Source organism: Pituophis catenifer, unplaced genomic scaffold (genome assembly GCF_029215685.1).
Source record: "Pituophis catenifer annectens isolate HBS135680 unplaced genomic scaffold, rPitCat1.0.hap2 SCAF_4, whole genome shotgun sequence".
NCBI classification, from domain to species: domain Eukaryota; kingdom Metazoa; phylum Chordata; class Lepidosauria; order Squamata; family Colubridae; genus Pituophis; species Pituophis catenifer.
The window spans coordinates 94,647,536-94,666,015 of record NW_027256884.1 but is presented as its reverse complement, the minus strand read 5'-3'; the positions used below and the strand labels follow the sequence as shown (position 1 = coordinate 94,666,015).

General features: G+C 36.1%; 1 protein-coding gene across 1 annotated transcript; it reads left to right on the top strand.

Annotated features, from left to right (window-relative positions):
* The first annotated feature begins 1,267 nt into the window (after nt 1–1,267).
* On the top strand, nt 1,268–18,275 carry CD200 (CD200 molecule). Its single transcript, XM_070943751.1, has 6 exons — nt 1,268–1,352; nt 2,511–2,592; nt 5,546–5,869; nt 7,674–7,937; nt 8,774–8,887; nt 16,027–18,275. Exons 1-6 carry the CDS (start codon nt 1,350–1,352, stop codon nt 16,032–16,034), a joined length of 795 nt encoding a protein of 264 aa, XP_070799852.1. The 5' UTR covers nt 1,268–1,349; the 3' UTR covers nt 16,035–18,275.
* Nucleotides 18,276–18,480: the final 205 nt, after the last annotated feature.

Below are 18,480 nucleotides of genomic sequence, written 5' to 3'. Positions count from 1 at the left end.
CTGCAGTTTTTAAACCACTTTGGAACTGTCTAGAACGAAGTACTATAAATTATTTCTAATAAAAGAATAACATCAGTAAATGAATAATAAATTTACTTTTATTGTTTCTTCTCTTTTTTCTTACTATTTTTGCCTATCTCTTGAGGGCACTGGACCTCTTTAAGGCAATTCACTTCATTGTTGCACTGACATATTTCCATTGACCTTAAAAGCAGGAAAAAACCATTTCTGTTTTTCTTTTGATAAATATTTTTCTTCCACTATTTCTTATTATTCCATTCCCAGTTGCTTCCATCTGTATCCTGTCATTTTTTCCATATGACACTTTTTCTTCCCATGTTAAGTTGTTTTAACAATACTTATTTCTCTAAGCCCGTTCTTCAAGAATTTTCACAAGCTGAATCACAGGCATATGCTATTTTAGTGGGATTGAGTTATCCAAGATATATTGTCCTATTGGCCTGAGATATTAAGCTACAGAATTGTCTTCCCACTCTATGCTTTTCACACTGAAATAGAATATGCTTTTTGCATATTATCCAGCTGTTCTGTAATTTGTGAGCGTGTCCAGAATAATTAGTATGTATTTCCAGTATGCATGCAAAGACAGAAAATTGACTCTTGTGTACATGACTCTATTTCATGTACATATTCTCTCCAGCCCTCACTGTCAGTTATTTTTACACAAATTAGTATAGGCTATTGCACTTATGACTGGGCTTTTTTGTATATTTCAACAGCAATTCCTAGCAGTTCATATAAAATACTGCTAGAATACTGAATTCTAAAATTCAGAATCCACTTTAGTCTTAGATAGCCACACAGCTTCTGGGGAATTAGAATGTTAATGTGACACCTCCCCTTAATTGCCACCAGCCAAAGTATCAAATGGATCAAATATACATGTATATTTCACACACACACACACACACACACACACACACACACACACACACACACTGCAGTATGTATGTGTGTGTATATATATCCTTGTTGATACCCTGTTTGTTGCACTGGTGTAATTAAAGGCAGCATTAAGGGGAGATGATACATTAACATTCCAATCCACCAGAAACTGATGTATTTTTGTGTCTGTGTCCAATTGTGTGTGTGTTTGTGTGCGCGCGTGCGAGCGAAACTGGGGAAGCCAGGAAATCTTCAGGAATGAAAAAAAGTTTAGCACTGTGCCAAACTATGCCTTGGACTTCCTCAGAAACTTTACTTCAGGCTTCCGTTTTTTCCTCAGAACACTAGAGAAGATTTTCTCAATGCATTTGAGACGCCTAACAACTTGCAAAAAGAGCCTTCCGTGATTCTCATTGTGTCTGAGAACTTTTCAGTTGAACTCAATGGTGGGTTTATGTGCTTTTGCTTTCGTTTTATTTTTGTTTAGCTTACTGTTTTGTTGGAGAGGGTGCTGCATGCTACTACTACTATTTTGGTTTTGATTTCTTTCACTGCTGATATTCCCAATCTGAAGTGGACAAAAGTAATGTGGGTCTTTCACGTTGTCTTTCTTTTGGATTTAATCAAATTATACAAAGTGACTTAGACTTAGACATTGCTGGACTGATGGTTAATTATTTCATTGTTGATATAGTCTGCTTTTCTGCACAGAGATGTTCAAGGTAGGTAACAGTACATAAATAAGTAAATAAATACGAATTAACAGGGTTGCGCAAATCCTTCCGTAGGCACTTGGTTCACAAATGATGTGCCCCTCTGAATCTGTATCACAAAGCAGCTATAGGTACTTCAAAGCTTGAGGGAGCTGCTTTAAGGATCCCTTGAAGTTTTTTAGTTGTGTTTGCTTTCCACTGAGATATTTAATGATGCAAAGTAGCTCACTGAAGGATCTGTAGAATTAAATCACAATTGAGAAAATTGAAAGATAAAGATTTGAGAGGGGCTTTTAATTGTATTAGAATTTAAGAATGGAAATGATATTATTGAAGTATGATGATGATTGATGATGATGATATGAATTGTCTTGTGTTTGGATACCGAATCAACTTGAATTATGGTATTTAGGTTCCCCTATTTCTTTTTATCAACTAAAGGTCAACTCCATCTCAATGCATAGTGCATTTTCCTTTTTTTATTCATATGTACAGATATACTGACCACTTCATTTAGAAAATCCAACAATCCAGAAAATCACACTTGCTGTTGCATAGATTTGTACTGCATATCACTGCACAAATATGAGAGTATATTGTTGTGCATTCGGTTGTTTCTAATACTATAAAACAAACCAGGTGATTCAGAAGATTTGAACTCTTTGTGTGCTTTCACAAAGATTTCCATTTCTTCACCAGTTTTAATAACATGTATATGTATGGAATATGTAAGGTAAGATGTCGCCTTCTCTCTGCTACTTTCTTAGACTTGGGAAGACATAAATAGTTCTCTTCTGACACTATAATCTTCTTTCATTATATTCAAAATTATATTTTCTATATTGGGTAGAAAAATGTTTTACTAATTTGTTTTTCCTTTGCTATTCCTAGAGAATGAAGGGTATTTATACTACATGGACTTTGCAGAATCTGGCTTTGTGCATAATAGCAGTAGTGTTCTGTTCCACACAGGGTATGTCCAATTTGAGAAGTATAATTCATTGTTAAGATTAGAAAATTGTTAATGAATAGAAGTTACCACCACAGTCGTATTATATTATTTCCTACATTTTGTTTTCCTTCCTTCCTTCCTTCCTTCCTTCCTTCCTTCCTTCCTCCCTTCCTTCCTTCCTTCCTTCCTTCCTTTCATCTTTCTCTCCTGTTTATTTTTGATTTTGAAAGTCATTTCAAATTGTTGTCTTGCTGAAATATCCAGTAATTTTTCAGTTTCTTCATTAACTTAGAAATTAGATTCTGGGACATGTTGATAATTAGGGGAATTTATCTTTTCTTCAACCTGCACAGTGTATCCTAAGTTACTGACTGCTACACAATCTTCAAAATATTTAGAACTACTCTCATGCTCAAGGTGTTATTTTCTTCAAATGATTTATTCCTTTTCTCTTCAAATGTATCTTATCTAGTTATGGTTAAATACTTCACTTTTTAGTTTCATCAGTCCAAAGCATCTTACCCCAAAACATTTCAGAGTTATCAAAGTTTTCTTCTGCATATTTTGTGATGATGTCAGTGAAAATATTTCCTGTTGATAATTCTTTCACACCATTATTGCTGTACAAGCAATGCCATTTCTTAATAGTGCTTCTCACATTTGAAATGGCTAGTTGGCAGAATTTTGAATTTAACCTTTGTGTGCTTTATAAAAGTAGAATTATCTTCAGATGCTAAAAGATGTTCAAAGAAAGCCATGGGTATTAAAAGTAGACAGCAGCCTAATACTGACATTGTGAGACATGTCATAGATATGAAATTTGATATGTCACTATTCACACACCATGAACTTGCATCATTTCCATGATATTTTATTAAAGTTTATTGTTTATAGCACGAGTAGTATGAAACTTTCAACCTGCAGATGAAAGGAGTGTAGATGACGGTACTGTGACATATAGTAATGAAATAAAATGATTATTACATTACTATTACAAAAGAGTCTACACAATGAAGAGATTACAAAAGTATTTTGGCTCAGGTGTTGATCTTGTGATTGCATCTTAAAAATGGAAGATTTCTAGGATATTTCATTTAACCAGACTACTCTGGGATTTATTTGGCTAAAGTTGTGTCTAGACTTGTTGAAGTGTCAGAGTATTTTTGAATTTAAGCACCTGCAATGTGAATTCACCACAGATATACTAAACATTGGGCAATATATTCATTTGTACAAGTTGGTTGGTCTGGGATGGAGCAGTGCATCATTGCTTCTTAACCCATTTCATTCAAGAATCTTTGATTTAGCCTACTTAACATAGATTGACATTTACAGAGTACAGCTGTGATTGATTTACATTTCAGCTATTTAAACCCTAATCTTCTCTGGTGCTAAGAGAAGCCTAAAAGCATCTTGATCCAAAAAAGATCCTAGATTATTCTGCTTGTACTAAACATTAGGGAGATTCTCCATTTTAAGATGTATTCAGAGAATCAACAATTGTCTTTACCAGCTAAATTACAACTCTTCATTCTATTTATTTTTTGAACCCTACTGTATTAATTGTTCCATTATTTTATCTCCATTACAAGTGACATTGCCTTCATCTGCATTCCCAGTACATTTATAAATTGAAAACCTTCAGAATGATCTTATTATAAACAGTGCACTAAAAAACCATGAATGTCTGAATGGGGACATTCCAGGTTTTAGAATTAAATTATTGCAAGTTAAAATAAAATTATATTTTAATAAATTTTAAAAAATAAAATATGATTTGATTTCTTATTTGTACCCCATGACTGTCATTCTTGATTCTTGACGAACATATCTTTTCTTTTATGTACACTGAGAGCATATGCACCAAAACAAATTCCTTGTGTGTCCAAACAAACTTGGCCAATAAAGAATTCTATTCTATTCTATAAGACTACAGACATGGTGTAGTGGGTTTAAACTATATGGATACATATTGGATTGAAACATAGGAATACCTTTGTAACAATAAGAGCAATTTGATAAGTAGAACTAATAACAGAGAAGTGGTAGAGTCCTTTTCATTTATATGCTTATGACATCTATATTTTTGACTGCTTTAATTTTAATTCCTGAACTAAGAGAGTTGGGCTTGATGCCTTCCGTCACCTTTTTCAGTCCTATGTGATTCTACATTTCTTCTGTAGCTTGGATTTCTAAGTATTCAATAGAATACTTACAGTAATTGATGAAAAAAATATTAATGTTGTAGAAATTAATCCAAGAGCCTAATAAAGATGAACAAGGAACATTATAAGTGTAGCAGGAATTTTTACTTAGCACTAAAAATCAGAACAAAATACCTTCTACTAGTTTTGAATATATTCCATAGCCTATAAATAGAGAAGCTATTTCTATGACTTTGCCTTAACTCTACATGATTGTAGAAATAGCCTATACATATAAATTGTAGCCTATAAATAGAGACAATAGCTGCTCTATTTATAAACTATGGAATACAAGTCAAAATCTAGTAAAAGGTATTTATGGAACAACTTTCATTATATTGAATTGAGGAAATCATGTATTTTAAGTGTTGCACAACTAACATTCTTAGTTATATATGCATAGACCACTCAGAATCTTTTCCAGCATATTCTTTGTCATTTGTAATTTTGGAAAGACCTATATATATACACACTATTACTATTACTTTGTTCCCGAGAAAAGATAATGAAGATATTCATTATCTGAGAACAAATAATGAAGATGAAATAAGCTCTTTGCTTATTTGCACAGGCAGTTCTTGTTATCTACCAGACAAGTGGAAGAGTGGCTAAAATGAGCAAAGCAATTCTGGATTTATAAAGGCAACTTACTCAAGTTACTGGATTTACAGTATAAAGGCTTTTAGGAAGAAAGGATTTTATAAAGGGAAAGATTTGTTATCTGTATATATGTACAATTAGCAATTATGAACTCTTTTGTGTTCTGCCAGGTTCGGTAATGACAAGCAATCAAGATGTGGAATTAGGTGGCAATGTCACTTTGAGATGTACTTTATTCCAACAGCCTCATATTTACCAAGTTACATGGACAAAAAAAAAGAATGGAAATGATGAAAACATTGCAACATACAAGAAAGATACAGGTTCAACTGTTTTAAAATACAAAGATCGAATCAATTTTATAATTAGGAGCCCTCAAGATACTGCTATTAATTTGTTGAATGTGAGCACTGAAGATAATGGTTGCTACGAGTGTGCATTTCTTTTGTTTCCTATAGGGCCTGTCATAGGACAACCCTGTCTTTCTGTTTATGGTAAGTCTGCCCAAATAAAACTAGCTTAATAGGGGATTGATGAGGCCTTGTCTTTCAATGAGGCATTATTACAATAAATCATGTGCTTTATTTGAGTGTGTAGAATACTAAATTATGCAAGGAAAAAATAATAATCAATAGTCCTCATTCAAGACAAATTTGATAGAATTTTACAGAAATTACATCACAACTCAGTCCATATTCATTTTATTTTACAGAGGTTTGTGAGGTTTTGTTTTGTGAGGTTTTTTCTTTTTTCTATTGGCCATTGCAACAATGCAGTTGATATCTCTTGCAGTAGATCTAATTATTACCACTCATATAACTCAGAAGGAGTATTTAGTTCCCTCCAAAAGTTTAAAGCACAATACCTTGCAGTTAGGTTAAGTTAGAAGATATCATGTTTAGCATGATATTTGGCATCAACCTAATATTTTGAATAACTCCCACAATCTCTTGGATATTGTCTAATTCTGATATCAATTGAAATACTGTAGAAAACATATGGAGAGCAAAAAGGATTCTATCTAGATTTTTTTTTTTTTTTAATTTGATTTATATGCCGCCCTTCTCCGGAGACTCAGGGCGGCTTACAATGTGCTCAGCAATAGCCTTCATACTTTTGTATATTTTATACAAAGTCAGCTTATTGCCCCCACAAACTGGGTCCTCATTTAACCTACCTTAGAAAGGATGGAAGGCTGAGTCAACCTTGAGCCTTGGAGAGATTCGAACCAGCAGTAAATTGCAGCAGATTAACAGGATATTATGTTATCGGACATAGGACTGATTTATATTTTATTGCATAAAATATAAAGAGACTTAATGTTACTTTGTATGATATTTGAGGATGTTACCTAGAAGTGATTATGTGATTATGTCCACTTTCCATTTGAAAGCATACATATGATCTAGTTGTTCCCTCATTCACATTTTATTGTTCACTTGAGTTCCTATACCCATGATGGTGAACCTATGACACGCGTACCGGAAGTGGCACACAGAGCCATCTCTCCGGGACCGCCAGCCATTGTTCGTTGCTCTTCTGGGTTCTGGCATGCACATGCGTGCTGGCCAGCTGGTCTTCACGTGCACCGGAGCGCTGGAAACCAGAAGAGCAGCTCCCAGGGCACACACAAGCTGAGCTCCTGCTTAGCTGTTTTTGCGCACACATGCGTTACATGTGGGTTTCAGCAGGTTCTGACCAGTTCTGGAGAACCAGTAGTGGAAATTTTGAATAATTTGGAGAACCGGTAGTAAAAATTCTGACTGGCTCCACCCCCATCTATTCTCTGCCTCCCAAGTCCCAGCTGATCAGGAGGAAATCGGGATTTTGCAGTAATCTTCCCCTGGATTGGGGAGAGAATGGAGATTTTACAGTATCCTTCCCCTGCCACTCCCATCAAGCCATGTCCACTAAGCCATGCCACAGCCACCAAGCCATATCCACAGAACCGGTAGTAAAAATTTTTGAAACCCACCACTGACATGCATGCCAGAAACCGGCAAGACCAGGTGACCAGCACTCATGCACATGCCAGAAACCGGAAGCACATACATGCTGGAGAACTGTTCTTCTGGTTTCCAGCGCTCCTGCGTGTGCGCACCAGGGAGCTGCTCTTCTAGTTTCTGGTGCTCCCCCGCGTGCACACACGTGCTCCCGTTTCGGCACTCAGTGCCTAAAAGGTTCACCAACACTGTCCTATACTATATTACAAGAGTCCTATGGAACGTCTATATAAGTCTATATAAGCTATTGTTATTGCTATACTATCAAGTTTTGCTCTTGTGATTTGTGTCACAGATGATCTCAAAACATCTATAGACTACAACGTCTCTGATAATCATTTGCATGCCAAATGTTTAGCAACTGGTTTTCCAAGACCGAACATTTCATGGTTTCCATCAGGAGGTGAAAAGAAAGAAAAGGATATCACAAACCCAAATGGCACATTATCGGTTATAAGCAACATTTTAATAAGCAAATCAAATGTTGAACAAGGGCTGACTTGCCACATTTCTCACAGAGGAAAAATGATAAGCATTGAAGTGCTAGGAAAAGAAATAGGTAAGTTAATAGAACAGATAGGTCCAATAACATCACTTTTCTAAAAGCTGATAAAACTCTATGTATGTGGAAGAGTGTTTGAAAATCTTATTTCTGCTAAAAAAATTTTTTTCATAAAGGAGAATATTTGTAGCTGAGGATTGATGTGCTCTGACCTTGCTTGTTTTCTTGCAGATGTTTTATTATCCAAACTAAGTAACACCATCAGTGCTAGTAAGGAGTACAATTTGCTATCAATGGTGGCTTGCCCTGTCAGTGTTGGTGGAAGTGGTCTTAAGAGATTCTTTGTTTGGGCTGTTTACTGTTTGGCTGTTTAGCAGTTTCTTGATTGGGGTATCGTTTACTTGATTGTTGTTTTGATGTTAACCTTGGAGTTAATCTACAGTATGAGGATCTGGATGCTGATTGCTGGTGGAGAGGTGGTTGGGTCCACACTGTTCCTTTTTAGGCTGGGTGATAGTCTCTTTTGCATAGTCTATAGATGTTGTTAATGTCTATGTGTATATTGGTGGTTGATTTGTCAGAGTGCCAGGCTTCTAGAAATTCCCTGACATTTTTGGACTTGGTTTGGTCACATTTTCCCAATTGAAACTATGGCAAAATATGTTAATATGTTGTGTAATTAAAGAATTTTGATGAAATTCTTTAATTGCACAACATACAGACAACTTTAACATTTCCTGGGGCTCACCAAACAAAGGTCCCTCACCAATGGCAACTGCAACACACCTTCTTCGTAGGTTCTAATGGGGTGGATTGAGGCACAGGAGTTTTAGTAATATAGATTCCATTCTACACTGTCAGCTGGAGTAACATTCTCTTTTTTTTCCATGCAGACCATACAAAAATATCTTTTCCTGTGGTACCAGTTGTATTGGCTTTGATTCTTGTGATCCTAGTTATTGTTGTGAGTGTATGCTGCTGGAGACGACAAAGGAAAAAACATAGAGGTAAATTATTCAGTTTTATAAAACAGAATTTGTCAAACATTTTTATCTTTACTACTTTACTGCTTGATTTCATGTAGTAAATTATCTTCATATGATTACAGAATATGAACTTGCTTGGATTATATCAAGCAAAGATATTGGTATGGGATAGTTTGCCCCATCCTACTCCCTACATATGCACTAATATATGAGAAAAGAGCACAAGAGAAAAAGAGCATATTGGACCAGATACTAGTTCCGCTCAATTGATTTGTTGGTTCTCACTGGTAAAAGTTTTTAAAGATCTCTAAAAGACATTTCAACCCCACTGACTGAAATAATTTCAAATGATAGTAAGACAAATCCTTAGGATACATCTATGCAAGCATTCTTTAGAGGCACATTACTTGTACATTCTAGTTCCCTACCATATTTGGAAGAACTTAGATCTTGGAGGAAATATTAGAGATTGGCTTTTTGAAAGGGATGCTAATAAAGATGCCACTGTTGTATAATCATCCAATTTTTTATCTTCGTATCAGCATTATAAAAGTACGGAAGCCTCCCCTAGTACCTAACATAAATAGTGCTTCACTCAGAAGGATTTTAACATTCCTACACACCATGCCTCTGCTCATCTCAAAGATTTTGTAAGTTCCCTTTCAAACAATGCCTCTGTCCTTGTGTGGTGGTCAAGTGAAGGACATTATCCATTATGTTCTCCAGTGTCCTGTTTACAATGCGATCAGGGCCCAATTATTAATGCCAGATGAATTCAAGGGCTCTGACTTTGAAATACTGAACTACCTTCTTGTACATAGGTTTCCAAGTGTCAGCAACCAAATTCCTACTTTTGCTTTGCTGTCATTTAAACTTAGAAAGAAACACTTCTTCTTAGTTGTAGCTTTGGCTTTATATTGTTGTAACTTGTTATAATCTAATATTTTTATTACTCTATCTTAAACTTTCACTTTGTTATTGTTAGTTCATAGCATTTCTATTTTATGACTTGTGGTTACTAGAATAAACTTATTTTCTTACTTACATTCTAGTTGGTGGCTTGTGGGCAACAATGTGTTGGTTTGCAGTGTATTGTATTACATAGGATAACATTAGCATGTTTCAAGTAAAACTGGGTTTTTGCTGTGCTTGTGATATACTGGCCAAAATTCAACAAAACAGACCATTAGCAGGAATGTTACCGATAGCCCATAGGCAGCTAAGGTTGGTTATCCTTTATCTGCTATCTTATTAAAAAGAGTTACATGAAAATCTTGATTAACAAAGCCATGATGGATGGCAGAGGCAAATATATATGGTCTGGATCTGGTGATGACCACAGTATTGCAACTTAGAATGTATGAGAAGGAAGTGGTAAAGGTTTTGAACCAATGAATTCAATGAAAGAAAGAAAAATGAATACAATGTATGTGAAAGAAGGCGAAATCGAAAGTTATAGCAGGACTTAATGAACTTTAAAAAATGCTTTGATTTACAAAACTGAACGCATGCTAGGAAGTGCATGTACATGTTTATTTATGAATGAAACTGTTAGAATATTTGGCTAAAATATTAACAGGTTTTATCTAAATGGTTTGGAATGTGTATAAGAGTAAAAATCCACAGGTCAGTGATAATTGCATAAGATTTATTAATTTGCAGCTGCAAGCCTTTCAATATCTAGGCATTTATTTTTAGTCAACTACTTCCCGGAAAGACCAATTTTCTTAACGTATACTGCATGAATGAAAAACTTAGAACACAATAGCTTAATACACAAACAGGAAGGGAAATAAGCATCTATCTATCTACAACAATAAAATTTTTCACAGCTAAAGTACGAAGTCTTTTGCTGTATGGCCCATAGTCTAGGGGGTAATTCTTTGGCCCAACTTTTACTGATAGATATAATTCCCTAAGAGAAAAACAAATAATATTCGATGTTTTCATTATTTTAATTTATTTAGCCACCCATCTCAAATTCATAACTCTGAATGGCTAACAGCAGTTAAAAACACTGAAAAACAATATATAACAATAGAAATAATGCATACATACTTGGCAGCTGAGAGAAACAAAAACAAAACAAAGCAACTTGGTTTACAACAAATTTTGCTGGTCTGCAGTCCATATTTAAGCTGGATTTAGATAAAGCTTAGATTGAAGTGAAGAAGAAACCCCCAGTTCTGTATGTACAAAAGGATAGGCTTAACCAGGGATGGGTTCTAAATTTTTTTACTACTGGTTCTGTGGGCATGCTTTATTTTGTGGGCATGGCTTGATGGTCATGTGACTGGGTAGTCATGGTCAACTCACGTCAAGGGAAGTCATAGTTTTTTAACCACACCCCTTGTTCCTTCCTCTCAGGCCCAGTTTCGACTCAGTCGGCCTGAGAGAAACATCTCTAGCGGATCTGGCTTTCAGCCATTGTCTGTTCAATTATCTCAGAGTCACTGTGAGTTTTTTGACCAAACAATTCTTTAGGATTTAGCAGAGGTACTGGTCTACCAAGCTTTTAACTGATTGCAGAGCTGTACTGGTCTACTGGTTTGTTTTTGGAGCATACCGGTCTACCTATTTGTTTTTGGAGCGCGCTGGTCTACACCACACTGCCTTTTACCACTGATCAGCTATAGGGTGGCCTTTGAAGCGCTGCAGCAAGAGTTTAAACAGTTTTTTGCCACTCTGCCACGATCAAGAGCATCAGAAACCGCTTTCAGGCAGCTTGACTCAATTGCCAATCTACCATAACCGAGCGTTTTTCAAGGAGCGGATTGGTTCTAGCAGATCAGTTGGGAGGCTTCTTGGCTTCTCAATTTAAAGCTATGGTGTCTTGGTTTCTTTTTCCTCTTCTTTATCAAGTGAGCCCTGATTTTTTTCCTTCTAGCCGATCAGCTGGGACTTGGGAGGCAGCAATAGATTGGGGGTGGGGCCAGGCAGAGGTGGTATTTACCGGTTCTTCGAACTACTCAAAATTTCCACTACCGATTCACAAGAACCGGGAAGAACTGATAGCAATCCACCACTGAGCTTAACATATTTCCATAACTCTGCAACAACAAACTCGCATCCACACTTCATTACTCTCAGCTTGAAGTTTAAGCAGTGCTGGAGTGCTTTCCTCCGGTTTACTATCCTATTCATCATTTTTATCTTACCTTGTATAGTTTACCTTTGTACTATTTTAACTCGTACTTTTTTATGTAAGAAAGGTACAAGGGTTTCTTTAATTGCAGAGCATTAAACACATTATTTTTTTTTTAATGTGTTTAACATATTTAACATATACTGTATGTGTGTCTTCATATGGAAAAGCTCTCATACTGGCAGAATAGTTAATTTTAAGTTTAGCATATCATTGTTCGTTTCTATGTTCTTTGACCATAAATAGATGATGACGATGACGATGAAAGATTTAGAGAATTTATGGGAAAAAAATCATGAGTGATAAGAGGCTATGAATGTGAGCGTTCACAGTGCAGAAAACTGCTAAAATATGTTTGGAACATCAACTTTTCTTAACTGATAAAATTGATAGCATGTTTGGGGGGGAGATAGAGGTAGTTTGGGAATGTCTGGGGGTTTTTTGGAGAGAGATCTTGAAATTCAAAAGGTTGTATTTGCACAAATGAATGCTTTGACGGGAAGTGCTGGGGTGTGTTTTCCTGTGCAATTTTATCTTGAAGCCAAATGTCATTAGGAAAGATAATGCCAACTTCCTTTCATAAACAAAGGAGTCTGTTATGAATTTTGAATGTATGATACTTAGATATATTTTCATATGCTCCTTTGTCCCTTCTCTAAGATGCATTAGAAAAAGGATTTTACTGCATGGTAACTTCAATTGCCCTGAAAATCAGCTTGATGTAATTTATGAGCCAAGAAACAAGTCACCCATAATTTAAAATGATCCTTTCCCCTCCCCCCCACTTCAACAAGGAAGTTTGCTTGTTTTTGTAATGGCTTTTGGCTTGTTCCTGACAAAAGACCAATGTAGAAAAATGGAAAGAAAGGCTAATAAAATCCATTTCCTGAATGTGTAGAAGGAAGAGGAGATGCTGAGGATTAAATAGGCAGTTTACAGCCGTTCATACAAAAAGGAAGAGAAAAAAGCTCAGGGGAAGCGATGCTGTTTTGAAGAACTAGCAGCTCCTTGTGCAAGTCCCTTTACTTTCTGCTCAATCTGCGTTAACTTTTTCTCACATTCCTTGTAGGGGGGCATAGCATTCTGGGAAGAATATTCAATATGCCCACTAAGTTTTGCAACTCAGTTGCAAAAATTGCTCTCTCTACTCTCAAACATTTTGCTTTGATGGACAATGGAAAGGGATCTTTTCCAAAACAGTAGCATTATGCAATAAGCAGGATGTATTTCTCCAGTAAAAAACCTGACCTTGTCCCCTTTCTTTTATTTTACTGATGTTTACATAAGCAACTATTGAAAGTAAAACCTCTCCCCTGTCAAATTTATCTGTGGTGATTTCCTGGCTACATTCATAGAATTTTCTTTCCACTTTAGCCTACAGTCCTGCGATTTCCTCTAGAACTTCCATTCCAGTATTAATTGGGTCCAAACTTGCTTATTCATAAGGCCCAAACCTGACTCAAACCTCCTTTTTTTCCCCAGTCCAAAGTCATCCGGTGTAATAGCATGTGGGGAATGAACTTGAGAGACGGGGTAAAGAGATGAACAGTCGGTTAAGAGAGAACAGCTGCAGGGTGGGAGGAGAGAAAGTGGAGCAAGAAACTTAGGCTTCCTGGGTAATTGGATTATAAAGGTGATGGCAGGAGAATTCCACTTTCAGGCTTGCAAGATGCTGTTACTGTAGTTTTACAACACAATAGAATTTAGCTTATGTGCTTGAGTTTACTTAATGAGCTTGACATCCAGATAGTGCACCGTTAATACCATTACCATTGTATTTGGGCTAGAAGAGACTTACGTTATTAGTAAAATATAGATTACATGCTCCTTAGAGTAGATTAGGGCTTTGGAGAAAGAACAAATAAATTTGAAGAAAGAGGTGCTCCCAAAAATAAACATTTAAGAATATTTTTCTTGGATATCTATATGATCTCTTCCAGACCCTGATATAGGTGGCACCTCTATGACCTCTTTGATCATGATATCACAATTCTATGAAAGCATAGGGTTGCTTAGAATTCTAACCTGGGAACATTTAACACTGCATTTTGCCCTCTCAGTACCATACTCACAAAATCCTGACTGATAAAGGTATGTGGAGCTAGACCAGGGGACAAAACAAAACAAAACAAAATAGAAGTACATGGAAACATTTTTCTGCGATCAACTTAAAAAAAAAATGATTTGCCAATATATTGGTATGGTTAATTGCTAACAGAAATATAAGGGAGGGTATTGGGGGGATGGCAGAATTTGAAGGGAGAATTTTATAGGATAGGAAAGATTGAAGATAAAAGAATGAGCAATGGAGTAGACTGTTTTAAGTGAAGGTACGCAGTTTGTAGAATCCTGCAAATAAAGGCAAGAAATGGGAGACAAGATCTGAAAATAGGAGGGAAGAAGAATGTGGTCTGAGCAAACATGGAGCTGAGTAGAAATATATGTAACACAGAGTTATTATAGCCCTCGTAATAAAAGTAGTTTTAATCTTCCTTGAAGTTGATTCTTGGTATGGTCTACCTAATGAGCCTGACAGTCCGACTGGTAGATTGAAAATTTGCTCCCTGGAGAGATACAAGGAGTAATGAGTAATGAATGGCATTCTGTATTCATTGAGTAGGGAAATGAGAGGAAGATACCTGTCATGTTATAAAACACTAGCAGCAGCGGTGCATGAGGAAGGTCAGAGGTTCTGTGAAAATTTGAGGGCAAGGAAGTTCCTATTAGGAAGTTGTATTAATGGGGTAGAAAGTGAATATTGTGGGTATGATTGTGGTGAGGATTGATGGATGGATGTTTGGATAATGATTACCATTCTTGGGGGGGTTGGTTGACTATAAATTGGTCTTAGTGGTCCTATAAAAGTGCCCTGCATATTATGGTCAGATCCAGGAAAACCAAATAGTACAAAATGCTAGAATCATTGATGATTGTTGAGATAATGATGAACAAAGAAATTTATTTCAGGAAGCACTGGATAGATGCTTATAGGAGAAAGAAGACCCATACACTGGGGAAGATCTGTTCTTTTTAACCAGTTGTTCCAACCATGAGTTACAACAGCTGAAACATTCGGTACTTTGGAGTTATGTTGTACTGATATGGTATTACCTTAGAAGACTATTCAGAAACTAGTAGACCCAAAATATAATTGCCCATTTATTGGCTGTTGCTTGGGGCCAAGGCAACTCAACTACGGCTTTTTAATTTATGTGCTTCTGTGTGCAATTCGAAGTATTGCTTTTAACTTATAAAGCCCTATGTGCTTGCCCCTGAAGTATTTTCAGGGTTGCCTTCTCCCACCAGAATTGGCCCACCAATCTGATTTTGAATGCCTTGGGAGGAACTTCTACTGATTTCCTATTTTTGTGGACTGAGGATCATAGGTGCTATTTTTCAATGTGTTTTTGCCCTGGCATTGCCTCCAGGAATTCAAACTTCACTTTCTAGAGGTATTGAAAATAGCACACGCTATTTCGGAGAACTTGTGGAAGTTGAAATAATGTTTGGGTGATTGCCTCATAATAATCTGCAATGTTTGCCTTGGATAATTGTATTATTGTTTTTTGTCTCTTATGTCTTCGTGATGGTTACATACTGTGGAACATGCTGCTCCCTAGAGGGACACTTGGCCCTTTCTTTTCCAGCATTCTGGAGGACACTGAAAACATTTTCAGCTAGCTTTTGATTCCTTGCAATAAAAATAAACAACATGATTAATCTTTTAGTATTTTAATATTGCTCTGGAGACACATATTTCTTTTGCTCTTGTTTTACTGATGAGTTTATTTACACTGCTTATTGGGATAGCATAGAAATATTATTAAAAGTAAAAACACTGAGAAAAAAAAATCATTTGCCACAAGGAATTTAACTGAAAGATCAAGAGACAAAAGCTTACAAAAATAGATGAAAGAGAATTAGAAAAGTAAGGAAGCTCCACTCACTTACCTTAAAGAAGATGAAAGAAACAAAGCAAAATTGAAATATATAAACTATGTCTGTTCTTTTCTAGGATTCTAAGGAATTCAGCCAGCACCAGTTTACTCTATGGAACTGAAAAACAATCAACCATGCATATTATGAAGGCAGCAACAGTTTAAATGAATATGTGGTCCACGTTCTGCTTCACTACTTGCCTTAAAAAGATGCTTACATTTCTCTGGTGACATGGTTGAGCTTTCCACTGTACAGTGAAATGGATTGGCTGTTAGCTACCAAATCATCCAGCTAAAAGAAAGATTTCAATAGTGACCTGTAATTTTAGAGTTTTCAGTGATCGTGTTCAGTGGCTGATTGTGATCATCCTTATTCCTAGAGATGTGGAAGAATGGTTAGATTATCAACTCTGGACCACTGATCAGATTCATGCTTGGTAGCTAAAGAAAAGTCTGTTCTTCTCTGCCTTCTTGTCCCCAGCCAGTACAACACCAAATATAGATTTCCTACAGTTTAGAACTGTACAATTTTTAATAGAAAACTTGTTCTATATTTCTACGATGGCAGTTCTATCAGGATTGGTAAAGCTTTTAAGTCTCTGCACTGAAGTTTTTTGTGAAAGATTCTACATATGTGCATTATTTATAAACAAATGTCCTACAGGTATTTCTCACATTAATTTCCTAAACTATTGATAGAAAAGTTCTTTATACATATAACCCAGTGGTGCGTTGCCTCCAGTTCGGACCGGTTCGCAAGAACCGGTAGTAAAACCAGCAGGAGGCCCCGCCCACCACCCCGGATGTCGTCATTGGCAATCTGCACATGCGCAGAAGCTTCTGCACATGTGCAGAAGCAAGGCACGCATGCTTGCTTCGCTCGCTCGCATGCATGATCCCATTGCGAACCGGTAGTAAAGGTAAGTAGAACCCACCCCTGATATAACCATATAATTTTTTAATAAAATACCATGCGGTATATGTGCCTATTAGTAACATGGATCTGAATGGTTCTATTTATGCTAAATACTCAATAGTCAATCATGCTGCTACTATAGTAGGTAGGGGACAACTGACTAGAGAAGCTCTCATCCATCAGAAATATTCCCACTTTTAAGTAGAGAATTCCAGATATTTTCTGAGGTTGACTTTCAATGTTCTGCGTAATACAACTTATAGGGCTGTTCTGAAACGAGGAAAGAAACATACTTCACGCTTAACTAAAGAACAGGTAGCTTTCATTTAGTGATCACAACTTAGGTCAGCAACTCAATTGTTAAGTGAACTGTTCATTAAATGAAACTTCACTGTGATTACAATTTTACTTCTCTTTGCTTTGCTTTACAGACCTGCAAGGGTTAATAAAATATAAATATTGTAATTTTTTAAATCAGCATCACTATTTGGTATAGTGGTTAAGGTGCTGACCTAGACACCAGCAGCCTGGGAGTTTTAGTTCCACCTTGGGCATGGAAACTGGCTGGGTGATTTTGGGCCAATCACATACTCTCAGCCCCACCCACCTCACAGGGTTGTTGTTGTGGGGAAAATAGGAGGAGGAAGGAGTATTAGATATGTTCACTGCCTTGAGTTATCTACAAAGGTGGGATAAAAACTTAGCAAAATAAATAAGTAAATAGATGTGAATGAGGCATTTGCTAAACGAGGCATTTGCTAAATGAGGATTACCTGAACATTTCCTTACATAATTCAAAGTGCTGACTTTTGTTTATTTAATAAAATATCATTTGTATGCAATTCCAAAAATTCCTGGATGAACTTGAGAGAGTGCTTTCTTGGTTATTATGTTTACAATACTGCTTTGTAGCAATATTTACAATATTGCTTTACAACAATGCTATGTCCTGGCTTATTAAATATTGGTTTGTTGAATAAGCTATAATTGATAAGGTTGACCTACTGCACCAAGCCAGACAAACTCCCTTATGACTTCTCATTAGCTTTGGACATCAACTTACTGATTTTCCTTTACTACAGAAGTCTATGCGCTCCAAAAAAATAAAAAACCAAACCCACAAAAACCAAAATCTAACAGTCCTGTTTCTGAAAACGTGCAGGCAATGATATTTGCCTTAGATATCTCTTTGTTATAAGTTGATGTTGTAAATCTAGTGCATCTAGGTTCATCTGCTTGCTTTGAATGTGCTTTTAGCTTTTAAAATCATTTTTAGCTTCATATATTGCTTTTACTGTGTTGTATTTTATTATATGTAACTCTATACGTTACTGCTATTAATAGTAACCAAGGTATCACTTCCTATTGCATGTAATAGAAGTAGTTGCACACACTCACTTTCTTTTCAAAAATGTCATGCTCTATAAAATTTCAGTTTACGAGAAGTGTCTTTAATTGTTATTTTTCATCATACATTCATTGATCTCCAAAATGCAAGATATTTACAGCATGACTTTGTACAACTTTCACACTAAGCTCATTTTCCTAATCTTCTGGACATGGTAAGAAACAGAAAGGATGGTTCAGTGAAACTAACTGAAAAGTAATAATAATG

Excerpts from the sequence above, each read along its gene's own strand:
- CD200 (XM_070943751.1), top strand. Across the intron at positions 2,593-5,545 it reads AGTGTTCTGTTCCACACAGG|GTTCGGTAATGACAAGCAAT; the intron begins GTATGTCCAATT and ends GTGTTCTGCCAG. Across the intron at positions 5,870-7,673 it reads ACCCTGTCTTTCTGTTTATG|ATGATCTCAAAACATCTATA; the intron begins GTAAGTCTGCCC and ends TTTGTGTCACAG.